This window comes from Heterodontus francisci, chromosome 13 (genome assembly GCF_036365525.1).
Source record: "Heterodontus francisci isolate sHetFra1 chromosome 13, sHetFra1.hap1, whole genome shotgun sequence".
Classification (NCBI taxonomy): domain Eukaryota; kingdom Metazoa; phylum Chordata; class Chondrichthyes; order Heterodontiformes; family Heterodontidae; genus Heterodontus; species Heterodontus francisci.
The window spans coordinates 45,174,023-45,197,970 of record NC_090383.1 but is presented as its reverse complement, the minus strand read 5'-3'; the positions used below and the strand labels follow the sequence as shown (position 1 = coordinate 45,197,970).

The 23,948-nt window shown below is 45.0% G+C and overlaps 1 protein-coding gene across 4 annotated transcripts in view; it reads left to right on the top strand.

Annotated features, from left to right (window-relative positions):
- ezrb (ezrin b) overlaps positions 1 to 23,948 on the top strand; it is a 142,182-nt gene that overhangs the window by 81,975 nt on the left and 36,259 nt on the right. For all 4 annotated transcript variants that reach the window (XM_068044764.1, XM_068044766.1, XM_068044765.1 and 1 more), the window contains one exon: positions 8,089 to 8,185. In XM_068044764.1, coding sequence (XP_067900865.1) covers positions 8,089 to 8,185 — 97 coding nt within the window. The remainder of the gene's footprint in view (positions 1 to 8,088; positions 8,186 to 23,948) is intronic.

Below are 23,948 nucleotides of genomic sequence, written 5' to 3'. Positions count from 1 at the left end.
CGTGAACCCCAAAACCCTATCTTGCCTGAAAACAGCTTACCCCTTTTCCTCTCTATCTGTCTCTTTGCATGCGTGTGTTTGTGTGTGAGTGGATGCGGATGCGACATTTTTGGGATATGGTGAATTGCTGAATTAATTGATCTGTTTTAAACCTACACGAAAACCTATCACTGTTTATTTGACAAATAACATACCAAGAGGTTAAACCATAAACGAAAAAACACTGGGTCAGGTAGAAGTTGAACAATAAGAATCACCTACACTCCTCACCATGTGGCCATAACATAACCTTCTCTGAACTGTTTCTAATGCAATTATATCCTTAAGTAAGGAGACTGAAACTGTAAACAGTACTCCAGATGTGGTCTCACCAATGCCCTGTACAACTGTAGCAAAACTTCCCTACTTTTGTATTCCATTCCCCTTGCAATAAATTCCCTACTCACTTTCTGTATCTGCATACTAACTTTTTGTGATTCATGTACCAGGACACGCAGATCCCTCTGTACTGCAGGGTCTGCAATTTCTCTCTCTTTAAATAACATTCTGCTTTGTTGTTCTTCCTGCCAAAGTGGGCAAGTTCACATTTTCCCACATTATACTCCCATCTTGGGGCGGCACAGTGGCGCAGGAGTTAGCACCGCAGCCTCACAGCTCCAGCGACTCGGGTTCGGTTCTGGGTACTGCCTGTGCGGAGTTTGCAAGTTCTCCGTGACTGCGTGGGTTTCCACCGGGTGCTCCGGTTTCCTCCCACAGCCAAAGACTTGCAGGTTGATGGGTAAATTGGCCATTATAAATTGCCCCTAGTGTAAGTAGGTGGTAGGAGAATGGTGGGGATGTGGTAGGGAATATGGGATTAATGTAGGATTCGTATAAATGAGTGGTTGTTGGTTGGCACAGACTCGGTGGGCCGAAGGGCCTGTTGCAGTGCTGTATCTCTATATCTATATCTGCCAAATTTTTGCCCACTCATTATCTCTCTCCATTTGCAGACTCCTTATGACCTCACAACTCACTCTCCTTCCTATCTTTGTGTCATCAGCAAATTTATCTATCATACATTCGGTCCCTTCATCCAAGTCATTGATTTAGATTGTAAATAGTTGAGGCCCCAGCACTACTCCCTGTGGCACGCAACTAGTTAGAGCTTGCCAACCTGAAAATGACCTAGTTACCCCGACTCTCTGCTTCCTCTTAGCTAACCAATCCTCTGTCCATGCTAATATGTTACCTCCTACTGCATCAGCTCTTATTTTGTATAGGAACCTTTGTGGCACCATATCAAACACTTTTTGGAAATCCAAGTACATCATGCCTACAGGTTCCCCTTTATCCACATTTCTTGTTACTTCCTCAAAGAACTCTAATAAATTGGTCAAACATGACTTTCACAAAGCCATGTTGGCTCTGTTTGATTAAGATTTTCTAGGTGCCCTGCAATAACCTCAATAATAGATTCTAGCTTTTTCCCTATGACAGATGTTAGACTAAATGGCCTGTAGTTTCCTGCTTTCTGTCTCCCTCCTTTCTTGAATAGAGGAGTTACGTTTTCTGTTTTCTAATCTGATTGGACCTTTCCAGGGAATTTTGGAAAATTGCAACCAATGCATTTTCTAACTCCACAGCCACTACTTTTAAGACACTCGGATGAAGCTTATTAGGTCCCGAGGACATGTCAGCCTTTAGTTCTAATTGTACTCTTTCCTTGGTGATTGTTTTCAGTTCCTCCCTCCCTTTCACCTCTTGATTTACAAGTACTGCTGGGATGTTATTTGTGTCTTCTACAGTGAAGACAGACACAAAATATCTGTTCAACACTTCTGCCATTTCCTTATTTCCCATTATGAATTCCCCAGACGCACTCCCTCGAGGATCCATGCTCACTTTTGTTGCTCTTTTCCTTTTTTAAATACTTATGAAAACAGATATTGAGAGTTTCTATATTTCTAGTTAACTTTCATTCTAATTTCTCTCTTTTTTAAAAAGTCATTCTTTGCTGGTTTCTGAAATTTTCTCAATCTTCTGGCCTACCACTGATCTTCACAGAATTATCTGCTTTTTCTTTCAATTTGATACTATCTTTAACATCCTTAGTTAGCCACAGATAGTGCATCCTTCTAGAGTCTTTCTTTCTCGCTGGAATGTATCTTTGTTGAGTGTTGTTGTCAGGCAAACCCCCACCTGCCAAGGCTGAAGCGCACATTATTTTGCCAAATGAACATTAAAATTTAAAATTGCAAGCCCCTGACTGGAAAGACATTTGCATAGTAACAGACAGTGTTGGAACAAGAGACCCAGTCTTTGCTTCCCCAATATACAGAAGAAGTGGTCAGACTAGTTTTAGTCACATGGTTAGCTGGCTCAGTTTTTTGAACTTGCCACAGATTTGAACTCTGAAAGTTTTCTCCTGGACTGAGAATACCCCTCTCCTGTTTGCTCTCCTCTCGCTCTAACCAGCATCGGAAACCATTGAAGACATATGAACACCAAGAGAGAAAAGTCTCCTGCAGTGAACAAGGTTTAAGAAGAATACTGGGTCCCAACGAAAAGTAAGAGTTGTCCACAATCAAGGACTCTACGGCGAGCTGAGAACACCGAAACAGCAACAAGAAACACTCTTTAGAGACTGCCTCAAACCTCTTCATTTTATTTTTCTTCCCTTTTCTGTCCCTGTTTGCATGTGTGTATCGCGGGTGTGCATGCTAGCATGGGCACATCGTATATCCGTAGGCATTAACTGTATTAGAGTTTAAGGTTCAATAAATTTCTCTTTTCTTCTTTGAACATGAGAAGGCCTGTTTATGCTCATTTCTTTGCCTTATAATTGGAAAGCTGTCAACAAGGATTCACAAAGGGGAGCTTAAAACGCAGTGTGTTTAAAATTAAACCCTGTTGCAATAAGACCAGGTGAAGACAGTAAAAGACCCCTAGACACCTTTCTCACCTGGTCGTAACAGTTGTGAAATATCTCCCTAAATGTCTGGCACTGCATTTCTACTGACCTACTTCCTTAACTTAATTTACCAGTTCACTTTAGCGAGCTCTGTCTTCATACACTTGCAATTCCCTTTATTTAAGTTTAAAACACTAGTTTTGGCCCTCCTCTTCCTCAAACTGAATGTGAAATTCAGTCATGTTATGATCACTGCTACCTTTGCTATGAGATTATTTATTAATCCTGCCTCATTGCACACTACCAGGTCCAGAATAACCTGTGCTGTGGTTGGCTCTAGAACGTGCTGTTCCAGGAAATTGTCCAGAAAACAGTCTATGAACTCAAGTTCCAGCCTACCTTTGATTGGATTCGTCCAATCTATGTTTAGATTAAAATCACCCATGATTGTTGCTGTAACTTTCTTACAAGCCCCCATACTCCGTCCTACAGTGTAGTTACTGTTAGAGGGCCTGTAAGCTACTCCCACAAGTGACTTCTTACCTTTTACTATTTCTTATCTCTACCGAAACTGATTCTACATCTTGAGTTTTAGAACTAAGGTCATCTCTCGCTATAGTCCTAATGTCCTCCTTAAATAACAACTACCCCACCACCTTTTCCTAGCTTCCTGTCCTTCCGAAATTCCCTTGAATATTCCAGTCCCAGCTTAGGGATAGAAACAGTGAGTCGTTGCTAGACTGGAGAATGGTAGACAGTGGTGTTCCCCAAGGGTCAATGCCTGGACCACGGCTCTTTTGATGTATATAAATGACTTGGATATTGGAATATAAAGTAAAATTTAAAAATTTGCCATTAATACCAAACTTGGCAGTGTGGCAGACAGTGAGGTTGATGCCAGTTGGCTGCAGCAGGATGTAGATAGGCTAACAGAATGGGTAGAGATGTGGCAGATGAAATTTAATACAGGGAAGTGTGAGGTGATGCATCTTGGCAGAAGGAATAGGGAGAGGCAATATATACTTAATGGCACAGTTCTAAAAAGTGTTTAGGGACAGTTGGATCTGGGGGTTAATGTGCACAAATCTTTGAAGCTGGCAGGGTATGTTGAGAGTAGTTAGCGAAGCGTATGAGACCTTGGGCTTCATAAATAGAGGTATTGAATACAAAGGCAAGGAAGTTATGCTGAACCTTTAGAAAGCTCTGGCTAGGCCACAACGAGAGTATTGTAACCAGTTCTAGTTAGCACACTTTAGGGAGGATGCAAGGGTCCTCAAGTGGTTGCAGAGGAGATTTACTAGAATGTTGCAAGGTATGAGAGATTTTTGTTTTCTATAAGGCAGGTTGAAGAAGCTGGGGTATGTTCTCCTTTGAGCCAAGGAGGTTGAGAGGAGATTTGATCGAGGTGTACAAGGTTATGACAGGTTTTGATGAGGTAGACAAAGAAAAGCTGTTCCCATTAGCTATTCGTACAAGGACTAGGGTACACAGATTTAAGGGTTTTAGCAAGAGATGTATGGGGAATGAGAACTTTTTTATGCAGTGAGTGGTAATGACATGGAACGCACTGCTTACGAGGGTGGTGGAGGCAGAGACGAATGATTCCAAAAGGAAATTGGATAGGCATTTGAGGGTAATAAATTTGCAGGGCTCGAGAATAGAGCAGGGAATGGGACTGACTGGATTGCTCGAGAGAACCAGCATGGAATTGATGGGCCAAATGGCCTCCTTCTGTGGCATAATGATTCTGACTCAATGACCAAAAACTTGTCAGAGAGAGGTTTTAAAGAGTGCCTTGAAGGAGGAAAGAGAAATTTAGGGAGGGAATCGTAGAGCCTTGGAGCCTAAGCAGCTGAAAGCATGACTGCCCATGGTGGAGCGATTAAAATAGGGGGTAGAATTATATAAACGTGCAGTACAAATGTAGGCCATTCAGCCTGTCGTGTCTGTGCTGATTCTTTGAAAGAGAAATCGTGCTTTATCATACTTTGCCACATTTTCATAAATTCATAGAAATTTTGAAATTTATGGTGCAGAAGGGGGCCATTCAGCCCATCATTTTTGTTTGTTAGCGTGCAAGTTCCTCATGCTCATGTATCTGTTGAATTCCCTTTTAATATTACTTATACAATCAGCTTCCACCATTTTTTCAGTTAGAGCGTCCCCGTGTTGGTATCGTATGAGTAACTTCCAGCCTCTGGCACTATTATATTCAATGAAGGTTGAAACTTTGTCACTAATGCCTCTGCTATAGTTACCTTTGCTTCTTTCAGCAACTGAGAATGCATTCCATCTGGGCCAGGTGACTTAGCAACTTTCACTAATCCTAATCTTTTTAGTGCATCTCTATTACTATCCTGTCCATAATTTCCCTCTCTTAGTGTAACTTCCATATCATGTGCAAGAGGCCAGAATTGAAGTGCAGAGATCTTGTAGGGCTGAAGAAAGTTCCAGCGATTAGGGAGGGGCTTAAAAACAAGTATGAGAGCTTTAAGATTGAGACATTGCTGGATTGGGAGCCAATGTAGGTCGATGAGCAGAGGTATACTGTGTGAATGGCATTTGGTACAAGTTAGAATACAACTAGCTGAGCTTAAGTTTATGGAAGGTGGAAAATGGGAGCCAACCAGGAGAGCATTGGGATAGTCAAGTCTGGAGGTAACAAAGCTAGGGATGGGGCAGAGTTGGGTTATGTTACGAAGGTAGGAATAAGCAGCCTAGCTGTATGTTGGACAAGGAGTGTGACACACTTGAGACAGTGGAGGGTCGAAAGGGGTTTTGGTGAGTTCGAGCTGAGTGTTGTCAACAACAGCATTCATGTGGAGCCTGATGTGTTTTTGGATGATGTCATCATGGGGCAGATGAGAAATAAGAGTGAGCCAAGGCTACTTGGGATTCCAAAGATAACTGGGCAGGAGTGGAAGGAGAAGCCATTGCAGGTGTTTCTCTGGCTATAACTGGATAGATGAGAACGGAACCAGGTGAGCGCAGTTCCACCAGGCTGGATGAAGGAGAAGAGGTGTTGGAGGAGGATGATGTGAGATCAGCCATGTCAAAGACTGCAGGCAGGTCAAGAAAGTGAGGATAGTTTACCATGGTCCCAGTCACACAGGATGCCATTTTTGACTCAGAAATTTCAGGACTGTGCCAGGATGGAACCTTTTGGAGGAATTCAGTCATGGAGCTTGGGAAAGGTGGGCACTGATTTGGGAGGAGAAAGAACTGTTAACAATATCAGCCAACATGAGGGCCAGGAAATGAAGGTGGGTGGTCAGTTTGGTAGAAATGAGGTTGAGGGATCGCATGGACATGAGAAGCTCTGAAAAGGCATAAGGGGAGAGATGGGAGAGAAACTGGAGACATATGAATTCAGGGTAGAGCAAGGGAAACCTTGGAGGATGTTTTGACCGGTGGGCTAGTGGAAGGGAGGGAAGTGGCAGATGCAACTGAATCTTGATCTTGGTGACAAAGAAGTCTGTGAGCTCCTTGCATTAGTTGCATGTGAAGGTGGGGAGGCAGGGAAGAGGGGTTTACGGTGATGTTTGTAGTGGAGAAGAGAAACTGGAATTATCTTTGCCTGATCCTGGAATAGTCACCAATTTTGGCAGAGGAGAGCAGAACCTGATGGTGCTTTATATGATCCAGCCAGATCTGGTGTTGAATAGCTAAACCATTTGTCCACCATAAACATTCAAATCTGCGTTGCTTGGCCTTAAGCAAGCAGAGATTAGGGCCATATCGGGGGAACAACCAGCAAGAGAGAAAGTAATGGTTTTCGTGGAGACGAGAGTACTAAAGGTGGAGGTGAGGGTGTGATTGAGCCGATGGTAGCTGCTGAAATGCAGTGGTGAATGGCAGACCAAAGATTCAACAGCTGTGAATTTGGAAGTGCAGTTTTAAATGATTTTGGGAAGAGCTTTTTTTTCCCCAAGGGTAAATTGAGATGGAAGTGGAGTTGAGAGCGGGTAGGGGAATGCGGGTGGACGGAAGTGGTCAGAGAAGGCCTTATCTGTGGTTGACACAATGGGAGCAAAGATGGAAAGAACGTTTCAAGCAATCAAATGCCCTTTAAGCGTTGGAACATGTGAACAGAAGTAGGCCATTCAACTCCTAGAGCCTGTTCCACCATTAAATCTATGATTGATTTGCATCCAAACTCCGTGGCTCTATAACCCTTAATCATAGAACAGTACAGCACAGAAGGAGGCCATTTGGCCTACCGTTTCTGCACCGGCTCTTTCGAAGAGCAGTCCAGTTAGTCCCATGCCCCTGTTCTTTTTACACCCCCCCCCCTCCCCAATTTCCCTGCAATTTTTTTCTCCAAATATTTATCAATTCCCTTTTGAAAACCTAATGTTGAATCTATAATCCACCACCCTATCATTCTAATTCCTAACCACTGGTGTTTTTAAAAAGTATTTCCTCCTGATGTTTCTGCTTCTTTTGCCAATCACCTTAAATCTGGTTATTAACTCTTCAGCCATTGGAAACAGCTCATCTTTATTTACATTATCAAAACCGTTTGTGATTTCATGCACCTCTATCAAATCTCTTAGCCTTCTTTACTTTTAGCTCTCTACTCTAGGGAGAACAACCCCAGTTTCTCCCAACTATCCATGCAACTGTAACCTCTCGGCCCTGGAACCATTGTAATAAATCTCCTCTTAACCCTCTCCAAAGCCTTCATGTCCTTCCTAAAGAGTGGTGCCCAGAATTGGATACATACTTCAGCTGCGGGTTGTTTGCTTTTTTTAAAAAAAAAGCAGTCTAGTAATAGAATGTTGTTGAGAGTAAAGGAACTCAAAGTAGAATTATTTAATTTAAATCCGTAATTCCTAATGTGTGTTTTATTATTCGTGCAAGACTTGCAATGCTAGTTGTTCTCATGTCCTTGTATGCTACGTTTACTAATTTGGGTTCTGTGGCATAAGTTGGTAATCATGAATTTCCGAATTTAACTTTCAAAATTTAAAATCTAACAATGCTGAGATAAACTGTTTCTAATACCAGAAATTCATAATTTGTTTAAATTACTCCCATTTCTTCCGAATACTGTGTACCAAAGGTACATCTCCAATAAATAATGGGTCTAGGTACAAAGTACTGAATGAGCAGTTGTTGATTTTGTATGTATGGAATGAAATGCCAAATGCTCCAGCCCAGACTGGGAATTAAAGTTGTCTTTGAAATCTTAGACTAACGCCCAAGATTGGTTTCCCATGGAGTGAAATCCGCAATATCTCTTTCAATGACAAGAAGTTTGTCATTAAACCCATCGACAAGAAGGCACCGGTGAGTTGTCCATTTGGGATTTATCTTTCAGTTCCATTTTAAAGGCATTTTTTTCTTAATGTTTAGAACTATATTTTTATGCATTGGATATCATGCACCTTTCACAAGACTATTTTATTTAATAGGTTTGACATTTTAGTTTTCAGTTGAATGTCGCTATTTTGTTCTATGTTGGCACTTCAAAAGAAAAGAACTTTCTTGGTATTAAACTCAATTCGCTACAATCCTAATTAAATGTTTCTCACTCTTCACATGCTGTATGTCCTGTAATAACATGTAAAGGGGACAGCTCATTGGCCTGGAATCCAGTGCACAGCTCCATGCAGTTCTGTCAAATAGAATTTGTGTCTTATTAGTCAAGAGCTGATCTGCAGCACTTGGCTAATCCAGATTACTCCAGAAAGTGACTAGTTTTTTTTCCTAAAAAATATATTTTATTCCTAAAAATCTGTTTTTAAAAAAAAAAATGCATTTCAAAACAGCACCAAGTTGTCATTCCAAAAAGTGCAAAGGAAATCAGTTTTCTTCAATACAGGAGTGAGTTGCCACACAACCCTTCCATTCCATTTTACATGCCATGTACATTTTACAGCAAACCCATATTTGGTGTATACAGTCAGAGGAGTTTCCCAAGGGTCCAGCCCCTCAGTTCACTTTGGTGGGAGGTCCTTGCACAGTGGTCTTTCCCCACTGAGCCTTTGCAGCGGCTGCCCTGGACCTTGGAATGTGCCAGTCTGCAACACTCGGTCATGGACAACTCTTTGCGCTGGAAGACCAGCAAGTTTCGGGCAGACCAAAGAGTATCTTTCACCAAATTGATGGTCCTCCAGCAGCAATTGATCTTTATCTGTGTGTGTGTCCCTGGGAACAGCCCATAGAGCACAGACTCCTGTATTACAGAGCTGCTTGGGATGAACCGCGACAAAAACCCACTATCTCTTTCCACACCTGCTTTGCAAAGACACATTCTTTGTGACTTTGGCAGTCTGCTCAGGGAACCATCCGACAGGCTCCACCAGCTCCTTTTCCTATTGGGCCTTGAGGATATTTTGTGCAAACTGCCTGATGGATTGGTGGTCAAAGGTGTTTTCCCAGAGAAACTTTGCCATGAAGGATAGGTGGTATGGCATGGTCCAACTGGATGGAGCATTCCACGGCAATTTGACCAGACCCATCCTTCGCAACACTGGGGACAGATAGCACCTCAGCATGTAGTGACACTTGGTGTTTGCGTACTGGGGCTCTAAGCACAGCTTGATGCAGCCGCACACGAAGGTGGTCATCAGGATGAGGGTGACTTTGGGTGCATTTTTCCCGCCCTTATCCAGAGGTTTGAACATTGTGTCCCGCCAGACCCGATCCATTTTGGATCTCCAGATAAAGTGGAAAATGGCTCGGGTGACTGCCATGGGGCAGGAGTGGGGTGTGAGCCAGACCTGTGCCACATACAGAAACGACGTGAGCACCTCGCACCTGATGACCAGATTCTTACCTACAATGGGGAGAGATCGCTGCTCCCACATGCTCCGTTTATGGTGTACCCTGGCTACTCGCTCCTTCCAGGATTTGGCACATGCCCTGGCCCTTCCGAACCATATCCCCAGCACCTTCAGGTAGTCTGACCTGACGGTGAAGGGGACAAAGGATTAGTCAGCCCAGTTCCCAAAGAACATGGCCTCACTCTTGCCGTGGTTGACTTTGGCTCCCGAGGCCAGTTTAAACTGGTCACAGACGCTCATCAGTTTGCAAACGGACAGTGGATCCGAGCAGAAGACGGCGACGTCGTCCATGTACAAGGAGGCTTTTACATGAGTGCCTTTGCTGCCTGGGATGGTCACCCCTCTTATGCCTGCATCCTTCCTGATGGACTCAGCAAAAGGTTCGATACAAAACAAACTAGACAGGGGAGAGAGGACATCCCTGTCTGACTCCAGATTGGATCGGGAAACTTTCTGATTCCCACCAATTGATTGAGACTGCGCTACTGGTTGTGTAGAGCAGTTTGATCCAATTGCAGATTCCCTCCCCAAACCCCATTTTGGAAAGCAAGTACACGTAGGTGTGTGATATCCTGTCAAAATCCTTCTCCTGGTCCAGGCTGATGAAGCAGGTCCACCCTCCTGTCCCGTACATAGGCGATCATATCCCTAAATAGCGCAAGACTATCAGAGATCGTCCTGCCAGGTACAGTGCAGATCTGGTCAGGGTGAATCACCAACTCCAGAGCAGACTTGACCCGACTGGCGGTGACTTTGGACAGATCCTTGAAGTCAACATTAAGCAGTGAGATGGGCCGCCAATTTCTGATTTCCGCCCTCTTCCCCCTTCTGCTTGTACATGAGGGTGATGGTGCCTTTCCTCACGGATTCTGACATGCTGCCGGCCAGAATCATACCCTTGTATACTTCCTGCAGATCTGGGCCGACCCAGTCCCACAGAACTGAATACAACTCAACTGGTAAGCCGTCGCTTCCGGGAGTTTTACTTGTCTCGAAGAACCAAATGGTGTTTGTCAGCTCATCCAGAGTTAGCGGTTTGTCCAGTCTATCCCTCGTGCTGTCATCTAAGACCTCCATGATAGATGACAGGAAGGACTGGGAAGCTGTGCTGTCCGTGGGCTTCACGTCATGCAGCCCAGCATAAAAGGATTTGCTGATCATCCTCTTCCTTCAGGCTGCTGATCAGAGCTCTCTGTGTGTACCTTTTGGAAGAAGTAATGTGAGCACATCTCATCCCACTCAACGGAGTGGACTCTGGACCGGAAGATGATCTTGGAGGCCTCCGTGGCAAAGAGCGAGGCCTGCTGGCTCTTCACCTCTTGGAGATCCTCCTTGGCCTCGACCCCCATCAACTGCAGCAGGAACAGATTTTGCATTCTTTTCTGAAGTCAGGACATTTCCCTCTGTGTGTGTGTGTGTGTGTGTGTCTCTCTCTCTCTCTCTCGCCTCTGAGCACCTTTGAAGATAAAGAACCTCTTGACCTCCTTGATCGCCTCCCACCAGTGCACAAGAGACTCAAAGAGGGATATCACGGTTCTGCAACCTTTGTAATCCCTTTTGAGTTCCTCAACGTTCTCTGGGGTTAGCAGTGTAGCATTGAGCTTCCATGTCCCCCTGCCAACCCGCTGGTCATCCTGTAAGTGGCAGTCGGCCAGTAAGAGGCAGTGGTCAGAGGAGAACACCAACTTGACGTCGGTGGATCTGACCGTGACAGCATGGGACACAAACAGGAAGTCAATTCTGGAATGGGCAGACCTGTCTGATCTTGACCAGGTGTATCTACGCTGCACTCCGTCTGCAGGGTTGCTGAAGACATCATGCAGCTTGGCATCTTTTACTGTTGCCATTAGCAATCTGGACATAGCGTCCAGTTTGCTGTCATCACTGTCGATCGTCCAACTGCGTTAATGATGAAGTTGAAGTCACGGCCTAGAATGACCGGTCTGGATGTTGCCAGCAGCAGTGGGAGCTGCTGGAGAACAGTCATTCGCTCGCTGCATTGAGCTGGAGCGTACGCGTTGATCAACCGGAGTGGAGCATTGTTGTACATTACATCTGCTGCGAGGATGCGGCTGCCTACCACCTCAACTTCGGAGAAGATGAGGTTGCCTCCCTGCAGCAGAATACCCAGGCCAGAGGAACGGGAATCATTACCCCCTGACCAGATTGATGGCTTGTGGGACCACTATCGCGACCATTGCCTATAGGTGCTGAGGTGTGGTATTCACATTCCTGTAGAAACAGCAGGTTGGCTTTGACCTTGGGCGAGGTAGTCCAAGGTTGAAACATATCACGTAGTGGATTTAATGCTATGCACGTTAATCGAAGCTATCTTTATACCCATTTTAAAGTCGGTTGTTGCTTCTCTCACCAGTTGTCCTTGCTAGTTCCAGTCCTTGGGTATGTTCCTGCATACCCATAGTGTACGCAAGCTGTTTCACATACGTTGAGCTCAGAAACCCCTCCTGGTTTCTCTTGGGGGTTTGTTCTGCTGGGGTGACATTGGGGGGGTCTTGTAGGCAGCAAGGTTTGGGCTGTCCTCTGCTGTTGGCGTCTTTCCCCTCTCTTCCTCTTCGAAGTCATCACTGCTCCCGGCTTCCCGGCGCTGGAGTGAGCCAGACGCATCGTTGCTCTCGGTGTCCCGGAGCTGGGGTGCGCTGGGAATGTTACTGGGTTCGGAGCTTTGGGTTTGGGGTGCACTGGGCCTATCACAGCTTCCAGTGCTACGGAGCTGGGGGGCTTTATCTTCCAGCTCCTTTGAGTCTACCGCTTCTTTTGCAGGTGCCGTTATTCCAGCCCTTCGTCCAATGAGAAGGAGCTGCCGTAGTCTCTCAGATGGTAGCCTCCTCTTGCCACTGGTTTGGTGGTGGCCTGTTCCTTTTTTGGAGGTTTTTTTGTTTGTGGTTTTCCTTTGTACCAGAGGAGGGGTTTCTGAGCACTGGGTAGGTGTTGGGTTGCTGGTTGCAGCTGCCTCCCCTTCTCCTTTTCAGGTAAACTTTCCTCGCTGTGGAGAGGGTTGTTTGTCTCCTTCCCAGCACCAGACGCATTCACTGTTCCTTCTCTCGGCCTTTCCTTGGACCTTGCTGCCTGAGCATAACTGAGGTAGCTGGGGCAGGTTTTGTAGAGGTGGCCTGCCTCACTGCACAGGTTGCAGCACTTACTCTGCTTACAGTCCTTGGTCTGATGGCCTACCTTCTTGCAGACAATTGTGCTGCAGTTAGCTGCCACGTGACCAGATTTACCACAGGTGCGACAAACTCTGGGCTGCCCCGCATAGATCAAGTAGCCTCGACCTCCCCCGATAGCAAAGCTGGAGGGAGGATCCGTTGGCATCGACCTTCATAGTCACCTTGACCTGCCGCTTGCTGGTCCAAATCCCAAATGGGTCCTTGACATCAGTGCCGCTGCCTGCCACCTCGACGTATCTGGCGAGGAAGGTGAGTACATCCACGACAGGAACATGGGAGTTAGAGGTAAATTGTCACCACCTGGTTGCATTGCGACGGCAGCATGAAGAGTGGCTGCACTGCGAGGACCAACAGTGGCGCCTGGTTTCCCTTTTTCCTTGAATACCTTCAGGAACTTGATGCATCGCGCCACGTTCTTGAATGTCACGTCGAAATATCCACTGCTGGGGAAGTCCTGCAGGCAGAAGATGTCCGCAGCTTGGAATCCACAGCAATCAATAAGGATTTTACTGATGAAGGTAAGGCCAACTGATGCACCTCCTTCCTTATCCTTCACCACCACCCGAATGGAATTACGCACCCCCTGGCCTGAAGCTCTAGAATTGGTTACAGCCATTTTACGCAAAACCTACCTGGAACAGCATCAAATGCCACTGATCATTGTTTCTCCCCTGACAGAAAGTGACTACTTCGGAGATCATCTTGTAAAGCTGCTTTTTGAAGTGTAACCTGGCCTAAGTAGAGAGATTCTGTTGCCCTAGTTTGCCCACACAGCATGGTCATGCCAAACATAGTATATTGAGTGAAAAGGATACTCTTGTGCATTGAATGCATTGTCATCTTTTAACCTTTTGAACAATGCCAAAGACGACTAGTAGTCAAGATCTGAGTGCCCTATGACGACCTCCATCGTGTTGAAAATTTGCACTGATCTTATTTGCATCTGCTCTCTGAAGTTTAGCATATGTCCACAAGATCAGTATGCAGGTTATCATATAGGAGGACTGTAGAGTGAGTGCTGCTAGTGTTGGGGAGTGGAAAGTGAAGAAATCACCAAGTGATAAGGTAGAGATCTTAATATACAGTGTTACCCTGTGTGTACTTTAATGGAAGAGTTTTGTGAAAGAGATAGGTGGGGTGTGCATGTATCTCATTCTCCTATTCACTGTCACTTCTTTATGCCACTGGAGCACAAAGGGAAAAAGTCAATGGTGACATGCATAATGCAAGATTCCTACCAATGCCATTGATGTTGAATGGGAGCTTGCATAATTTGAAGATTGAATAGACTGACCAATCTCTTAAATAAAAACAAGAAATGCTAGAAATACTCAACAGGTCAGGCAGCATCTGTGGAGAGAGAAGCAGAGTTAATGTTTCAGGTCTGTGACCTTTCATCAGAACTGGCAAAGGTTAGAAAAAAATTGGGTTTTAAGCAAGTGAAGGGTGTTGGGGAAGAGAACAAAAGAGGAGGTGCTTGATATTCCTCTTGTCCTCACTTTCCAGCCCCACTAGCCTCCACATCCAAAGGATCATCCTCTGCCATTTCCGCCACCTCCAGCATGATGCCACCACCAAACCCATCTTCCCTTCTCCCCTGTCAGCATTCCGAAGGGATCGTTCCCTCTGCAATATCCTGGTCCACTCCTCCATCACCCCGACACCTCACCCCCTTCCCATTCAATCACAAAAGGTGCAATACCTGCTCTTTTACCTCCTCGCTCCTGACAATCCAAGTCCCCAAACACTCCTTCCAGGTGAAGCAGCGATTTACTTGTACTTCCTTCAATTTAGTATACTGTATTTGCCGCTCACAATGCGGTTGCCCCTATATTGGGGAGACCGAACGCAGATTGGGAACTGCTTTGCGGAACCCCAAGCTTCCGGTTGCTGGTCTTTTCAACACCTGCCCTGCGCGCCGCCCCCCCCCCCCCCCCCCCCCACTCACCCCAGCTCTCATGCCAACATTTCTGTCTTTGACCTGCTGCAGTGAACATCAACGCAAGCTTGAGAAGCGGTACCTGACTTTTTTTTATTGGGCACTGTACAGCCTTGTGGATGAACATTGTGTTTAATAACTTGAGTATGACTGGCCTTTTTTTTAAATATATTTTTACACTTTTTTTTTAACCATGTGCCTGTTTTTCATGTCAGAGCTGCTGGTTATTCCACTAATAACACACACACTCTGGACTAATGCTTTTTTTATTCATGGGATGTGGGTGTTGCTGGCCAGACCAGCATTTATTGCCCATCCCTAATTGCCCTCGAAGGTGGTGGTGAGCTGCCTTCTTGAACCGCTGCAGTCCATGGGAGGTAGGTACACCCACAGTGCTGTTAGGAAGGGAGTTCCAGGATTTTGACTCGGTGACAGTGAAGGAACGGCGATATAGTTCCAAGTCAGGATGGTGTGTGACTTGGAGGGGAACCTGCAGGTGGGGATTTTCCCATGCATTTGTGGCCCTTGTCCTTCTAGTTGTTAGAGGTCAAGGGTTTGGAAGGTACTGTCTAAGGAGCCTTGGTGAGTTGCTGCAGTACATCTTGTAGATGGTACATGCTGCTGCCACTGTGCGTCGGTGGTGGAGGGAGTGAATGTTTGTGGTTGGGGCGACAGTCAAGTGGGCTGCTTCATCCTGGATGGCGTCGTGCTTCTTGAGTGTTGGAGCTGCACCCATCCAGGCAAGTGGAGGGTATTGCATCGCACTCCTGACTTGTGCCTTGTAGATGGTGGACAGGCTTTGGGGAGTGAGGAGGTGAGTTACTCACTGCAAGATTCCTAGCCTCTGACCTGCTCTTGTAGCCACGGTATTTATATGGCTACTCCAGTTCAGTTTCTAGTCAATGGAAGCCCCTAGGATGTTGATAGTGGGGGATTCAGTGATGGTAATGCCCTTGAATGTCAAGGGGAGTTTGTTAGGTTCTCTCTTGTTGGAGATGGTCATTGCCTGTCACTTGTGTGGCGTGAATGTTACTTGCCACTTATCAGGCCAAGGTTGGATATTGTCCAGGTCTTGCTGCATTTCAACACAGACTGCTTCAGTATCTGAGGAGTTGCGAATGGTGCTGAACATTGTGCAATCATCAGCGAACATCCCCACATCTGACCTTATGATTGAAGGAAGGTCATTGATGAAGCAGAAGATGGTTGTGCCTAGGACACTACCCTGAGGAACAGCTTTGTCTGTCACCACAAGCATTAACACACTCTACCTTTTGTCTCAGGACAGTTTTGTTTAATCTCTCCTGCCCTCTGCCCTATCACACACCTCCCCCTTTTGTTCTCTTCCCCACCCCCTTCACTTAAAACCTAATTATTTTCTAGCCTTTTGCCAGTTCTAATGAAACGTCACAGACCTGAAACGTCGACTCTACTTCAATCTCCACAGATGCTGCCTGACCGGCTGACTATTTCCAGCACTTTGTTTTTATTTCAGATTTCCAGCATCTGCAGTATTTTGCTTTTATTTTAGTGACCGACCTCTTACTGGTTTCATACAGTTGTGTTGTTCATGATTTCCGGACATCCCCTTATTTCTGTAGGTATTGATGTTTCATATTCATTTGACCGTTCATTAGCGATATTCCTCTAACTTTTTGTATCTGACAGTGTAGCAATTCGTCAACTGGGTTGATCCAGAGTGCACGAGCCAGGAGACTGCAAGATGGAGCTGTTAGCAGTGTCCATGAATCATAGAAACTTTTGTCACAGAAGAAGACCATTTGGCCCATCATGTCTGTGGCAGCTGAAAAAAGACCTATCCAGCCTAATCCCACTTTCCAGCGTTTGGTCTGTAGCCTTGTAGGTTAAGGCACTTCAAGTACATGTGCAAATACTTTTTAAATGCAATGAGAAGTTCTGCCTCTTTCGTCCTTTCAGGCAGTGAGTTCCAGACCCCCAATACCCTCGAGGTGTAAACGTTTCTAGTATTGACCCCTCTGTTAAGGAAAACCGATCCTTCCTATCTATTCTCTTTTAGGCCCCTCATAATGTTATACATCTCAATTAAATCTCTCCTGCTGCCTCTGTTCTGGAAGAAAATAGCCCCACCTATCCAATCTTTCCTCACGGCTAAAATATTCCAGTACTGGCAACATTCACGTAAATCTCCTCTGTACCCACTCTAGTGCAATCGCATCCTTCCTGTAATGTGGTAACCATACTCTGTGCAGTAATCTAGCTGTGGCCTAGCTAGTGTTTTATACAGTTCTAACATAACTTCCCTGCTGTTACATGCTGTGCCTTGGTTAATAAAGGAATGTATCTTGTATGCCATCTTAACCACCTATCTACCTGCCCTACTACCTCAGGACTCTGTGGATATGTACTTCCAGGTTCCTCTGTTCTACACTTCTACACTATGCTACCTTTTATTGTGTATTCCTTTGCCTTGTTGCATTACATCACAAGGGAACCGTAATGTGGTTCCTGGACTAGTGACCCAGAGTCTGGGACTAGTGCCCTGGAGATGTGAGTTCACATCTCCTCTCGGCAGATAAGGGAGTTTAAATTCAATTAAATAAATTTTGAATAAAAAGCTAGTGTCAATAATCGTGAAACTACTGGTTTGTCATAAAAGCCCATCAGGTTCTCTGTTTTTCTGGGATGGAAATCTGCTGTCCTTGCCCAGTCTGGCCTACATATGGCTCCAGACCCACAGCAATGTGGGTAACTCTTAACTACCTTCTGAAATGACCTAGAAAAGCCATTCAGTTGTATCAAGCGGTTGAGGATGGGCTGTGGAAGATGTGGCCATTTGCTCCACAAGTGGAACATGAGGACCAGCTCAAACTGTGACTGTGGCCATCCAAGTCAGACCATAGCCCACATATTGAACTGTTGGCCTAATTCCTGGTGGCATCACAACCATTCACACTGCATCAGCTAAACTGTTGAATGGATTCTTAACCTCGACGTTGGATTATAAATGGCTAGTGAAGCATACAAATATATATAGTTGTATCAAACTGCTACAGAAAAGTTGAATAAGAATTATACCAGATGGACCACCCGGCATACACCTAGGCACTGGAACTGGCAAAGGCACACCTGCCCAGTCGACCCTGCAAAGTCGTCCTGTCTGACATCTGGGGACTTGTTCTGTGGGGCAGCTCTCCCAATCTTGGCACAAGTCAAGCAGCAACCTGACATTGTCGTACTCACAGAATCATACTTTTCAGCCAATGTCTGAGAATCCTCCATCAGCATTCCTAGTTATGTCCTGTCCCACCAGCAGGACAGATCTATCAGAGGTGGCGGCACAATGGTATACGGTCGTGAGGGAGTGGCCCTGCAAGTCCTTTGCATTGCCTCCGGACACCATGAAGTCTCATGGCATCAGGTCAAACATGGGCAAGGAAACCTCCAGTTGATTACCATCTACTACCCCCTCTCAACTGATGAATCAGTACGGATCTGACCGACCACTGTTGTTAAAGCCCTCAATCAAAATATACGATTCTGATTGTGGTGGGACTAATGCACTGTTAATTCAATCCCGTTGTTCCACAGATCGGCTAACATATTTAAAAACTTTCCAAATTTAAGAGAGACCCACCAAATTGTACCATCTATTAACCTCAATGAGGCTAACCAAACCAGGTGTCTTTAAATCAACAAATTAATTCTTTTTAAATAAAAGAACTAAATTCTTAAACACTGAAGATATAAACAACATCTAAAATAGCAAAAATTTACAGTCTGAGGTTGCTTGAAGTCCTCAGTCATCCAATGCAGGAAAAAAGGTTCTTCCACAGTAGAACAGTCCATAGTCTAACTTCAGTAGGTGATTCTTTCCTTCACCTGTGAATTTCAACAATTAACAACTCGCAAACACTTTCAATGGAATTAATCTGACTTTAGAGCTTTTTAAAGGATAAAAGATTCACGGACTAACTTCCCTTTCGTCAATTTAAATTGCCAGCGATCTTTGTCTTTGCTTGATGTTTTTAGAATTTTGAGAGAAAATAATAGACTAAAATTCTCTTCCTTCAGTTTAAATGGTAGAGAGTTTTTTTTTTCAGGTGTGCTCATCACAGCTGTGTCCTCTGTCTTCTGTCTGTGTTCAAACTGTCTTACTAACTGCCAATTCAAACTGAATTGTAACAAATGTATCACATCAGGCTCACTCCCAGTGGCTGTTTCCATGGTATCGAGAATGCACCCTTTGAATCGTCGTCTCCAAATGGCTGTTTCTAAGACAACATAAATGCACCTTTCTATAACCCCTAAGGCTTGCCGGCTCTTAAAGCAATACTGATCCCTTGCAAACCTTAAAGGCAAACCGCATATTCCGAAAGAAAACTACAGGACCATGACAGTACTCCTCCATGTAGAACACCACTTGGAAGAAGAACTGAGGGTGGCAAGGGCACTAAATGTGCCCTGGCTGGGAACTTCACTGATCATTATCAAAAGTAGCTTGGTAGCACCATTACTGACCCAGCTGGCTGAGTCATGAAGGACGTATCTGCCAGACTGGACCTACAACAGCTGGTGAGAGAACCAACAAGACAGAAGAACCTACGACCTCGCCCTCACCAATCTACCTGACACAGATGCATCTGTTCATGTCCGTATCGGTAGGAGTGACCACCGCACAGTCCTTGTGGAGACGAAGCCCTGTCTTCACATTGAGGATACTCTCCATGTTGTGTGGTGCTACAACTGTGCAAAATGGGATAGATTCAGGACGGATCTAGCAGCTCAAAACTGGGCTGTGGACCATCAGCAGCAGCAATCTGTAACCTCTTGGTCTGGCATAACCTCACTCGACCATTACCATCAAGCCAGGGGGGCAACCCTGGGTCAATGAGGAGTGTAGGAGAGCATGCCAGGAGCAGCACCAGTATTAGTTAAAGTTGAGATGCCAACCTGATGAAGATGCAACACAGGACTACGTGCATGTGAAACAGCAGAAGCGGCATGCAATAAACCGAGCTAAGGAAACCCACAACCAGCAGATCAAGTCAAAGCTGTGCTGTCCTGCCACAGCCAGTGATCATAGAATCATAGAAAGTTTAAGGCACAGAAAGAAGCCACTTGGCCCATCGTGTCTCTGCTGGCTGAAAAACGATCCACCTAATCTAATCCCACCTTCCAGCATTTGGCCTGTAGCCCTGCAGATTACGGCACTTGAGGTGCATATCCAGACTCCTTTTGAATGAGTTGAGGGTCTCTGTCTCAACTACCCTTTCAGGCAGTGAGTTCCAGACCCCCACCACCCTCTAGGTGAAAAAGTTTTCCCTCATTTCCCTTCTAATTTTCTACCAATCACTTTAAATCTATGCCCCCTCGTCACTGACCTCTCTGCTAAGGTGAATAGACCCTTTGCCTCCACTCTATCCAGACCCCTCAAAATTTTGTACATTGCAATCAGATCTCCCCTCAGCCTTCTCTGTTCCAAGGAAAACAACTCCAACCTATCCAATCTTTCCTCATAACTGCATTTTTTTCCACTCCTAGCAACATCCTCGTAAATTTCCCCTCTACCCTGTGCAGTGCAATTACATCCTTTCTGTAATGTGGTGACCGGAACTGCACACAGTACTCAAGTTGTGCCAGTTCCAGCATAACCTCCCTGCTCTTATATTCTGTACCTTGGCTAATAAAGGAAAGGATTCCATATGCCTTCGCAACCACCTTATTGACCTGTCCTGCTACCGTCAGGGATCTGTGGACATTCACTCCAAGATCTCTCACTTCCTCCACACTTCAGTATTTTCCTATTTTTATTGAGTTTGACCTCCCCAAATGCATCACCTCACACTTCTCCAGGTTGAATTCCATTTGCCACTTTTCTGCCCATCAGACCAGACCATCAATATCTTCCCAGCTACAGCTATCCTCCTCGCTATCACACAGCTAAGTTTTGTGTCATCTGCAAACTTTTTGACCATGCCCCCTACATTTATGTCCAGATCACTTATATATACCACAAAAAGCAGGGGACACCGTACTGAATGTCCTGCAGAATGTCACTGGAAACAGCCCACCAGTCGCTAAAACACCCATCAACAATTACCCTTTGTTTCCTGCCACAGAGCCAATTTTGTATCCACCTTGCAGCATTTCCCTGGATCCCATGGAATTTTATTTTTTTAACCAGTCTGCCATGTGGGACCTTGTCAAAAGTCTTGCTAAAATCCATGTAGACTACATCAACTGCACTACCCTCATCTATCTTCCTTGTTACTTCAAAAAATTTGAACAAGTTGGTCAAAAATGCTCTTCCCTTAATAAATCCATACTGACTATCCTTGATTAACCTATGCCTTTCTAAGTGACAGTTTATCCTGTCTCTCAGAATTGATTCCAATAATTTGCCCACTACTGAGGTTAGACTGACCGGCCTGTAATTATTCGGTTTATCCCTCGCTCCCTTTTTAAACAGAGGTACAACGTTAGCAGTTCTCCAATCCTCTGGCAGCACACCTGCATCCAGTGAGGACTAGAAAATGATGGTCAGACCCTCTGCTATTTCCTCTCTTGCTTTTAACAGCCGAGGGTACATTTCATCCGGCCCTGGTGATTTATCAACTTTCAAGGATGCTAATCCCTTTAATACTTCCTCTCCCAATGTTTATCAGATCCAATACTTCACACTCCTCCTCCTTAACTACGATATCTGCATCATTCCCCTCTTTTGTGAAGACAGACGCAAAGTATTTATTCAGAACCATACCAATATCTTCCGCTCCTACACGTAGGTTACCTTTTTGGTCTTTTATGGGCCCTACTCTCTCCTTAGTTATCCCCTTACTCTCAATGTATTAATAAAACATCTTTGGGCTCACCTTGATTTTGCTTGCCAATATTCTTTCATGCTCTGTCTTTACTTTCCTAATTTCCTTTTTGATTTTCACTGCTCCACTTTCTGTACTCCTCTCGGTTTTCTGCAGAATTGAGTTCTCTCTGTCGGACATAGCTTTCTATTTTTGCCTTATCTTGCCCTGTAGATTCCTTGACATCCATGGGGCTCTAGATTTGGCCGTCTCACCCTTTATCTTTGTGAGAACATGTTTACTCTGAACCCCTTGAATTTCCCCTTTGAATGCCTCCAACTGTCTGACACTGTTTTACCTTCAAGTAGCTGTTTCCAGTCCACTTTCACTAAATCACTTCTCATAAGTAAAATTGGCCTTGCCGCAATTGAGACCTCTAACTCCTGTTTATTTATTTTTTATTTATTTAGAGATACAGCACTGAAACAGGCCCTTTGGCCCAACAACCACCCATCGATACTAACCCCACAGTAATCCCATATGCCCTACCACCTACCTACACTAGGGGCAATTTATACCAGCCAATTTACCTATCACCTATCTCTGTCCTTTTCCATCATTATGTTAAAACTGACTGAATTATGATCACTGCCACCAAAATGCTCTGCCACTGCCACCCCGTCCACCTGCCCATCTTCATTTCCTAAAACTAAGTCTAAAACTGCACCCTCTCTCGTTGGACTTGCTACATACTGGCCAAAATGTTCTCCCGAATGCACCTCAAGAATTCTGCTCCCTCAATTCCTTTCATACTAAAACTATCCTAGTTAATATTGGGGTAGTTAAAATCCCCTACTATTACTGCCCTATTGTTCTTGCACTTCTGAGATTTGCCTGCATACTCTTCTATCTCCCTCTGACTGGGGGTCTATAGTACACGCCCAGTAGTGTATTTGCCCCTCCTTTTGTTCCTTAGCTCAATCCATATGGCCTTATTTGATGAGCTTTCCAATGTATCATCCCTCCTCACACAGCTGTAATAGTTTCCTTGAACAAAATTGCCACCCCCCCCCCCCCCCTTTTTTCTTATCCCCCTCCCTATTGTGTCTGAAAACCTTTTAACCAGAAACGTTGAGCTGCCGTTCCTGTCCCTCCTTAAGCCATGTTTCTGTAATAGCTATGATATCATACTGCCACATGTCTATCTGTGCCCTCTGCTCATCTGCTTTATTTGCTATACTCCTTGCATTGAAATAGATACTCTTGAGCACTGCCAAACTTTTTTTTTAAATTTCCTAACCTTTGTTTTCTCTGTCTTCCAGACTCCTCCATTAATTTTCTGCCTCCCATTTTCATTTCTGATTTTGTCCCAACTGAGTCTACCCTCCGGTCCCCATCCCCCTGCCAAACTAGTTTAAACCCTCCCCAACAGCACTAGCAAAACGTCCTGCAAGGAACGCCATCCCGGCTCAGTTCAGGTGCAACCCTTCCAGCCTGTATAGGTCCCATCTCCCCCAGAGCTGGTCCCAATCTCCCAGGAATCTAAAGCTCTCCCTTCTGCACCATCTTTCCAGCCACGCATTCATCTGTCTTATCCTTCTATTTCTATACTCACTGATGAATCTCAGTGGACAATCTCCCGAGGGGGAGACTCCATAAATATCCTCATCCTCAATGATGACTGAGCCCAGCATATCAGATAAGGCTGAAGCATTTGCAACCATCTTCAGCTACAAGTGGGTGTTCTATCTCAGCCTCCTACTGAGGTACCCACCATCACAGATGCCAGTCTTCAACCAATTTGATTCGCTCCACGTGATATCAAGAAACTGCTAAAGACACTGATTACAGCAAAGACTATAGGCCCTGAAAACATTCTGGCAATAGTAATAAAGACTTGTGCTCCAGAACTAGCCACACTGCTAGCCAACCAAGCTGTTCCAGTACAACGACAACACTGGCATCTAGAAGTATTAGAAGGGACATGAGGAAAAACTTTTTCATCCAGAAGGTGATGGGTGTCTGGAATTCACTACCCGTTGGAGGCAGAAACCCTCCACTCTTTTTTTTTCAAAGATACCTGGACATGCGCCTGAAGTGCTGTAACTTGCAAGGCTATGGACCTGGTGCTGGAAAGTGAGATTAGATTGGGCAGCTAGTTTTTTTTTCAGCCTGCGCAGACACGATGGGCTGAATGGCCTCCTTTCTGTGCTGTAACTTTTCTATGATCTAACAAACGATGTGGAAAATTGCCCAAAAAGCAGGACAAATGTAATCCAGCCAATTACTGCCTCATCCATCTATTGTTAATCATCAGCAGTGATGGAAGGGGGTCATCAAGCAGCACTTACTCAG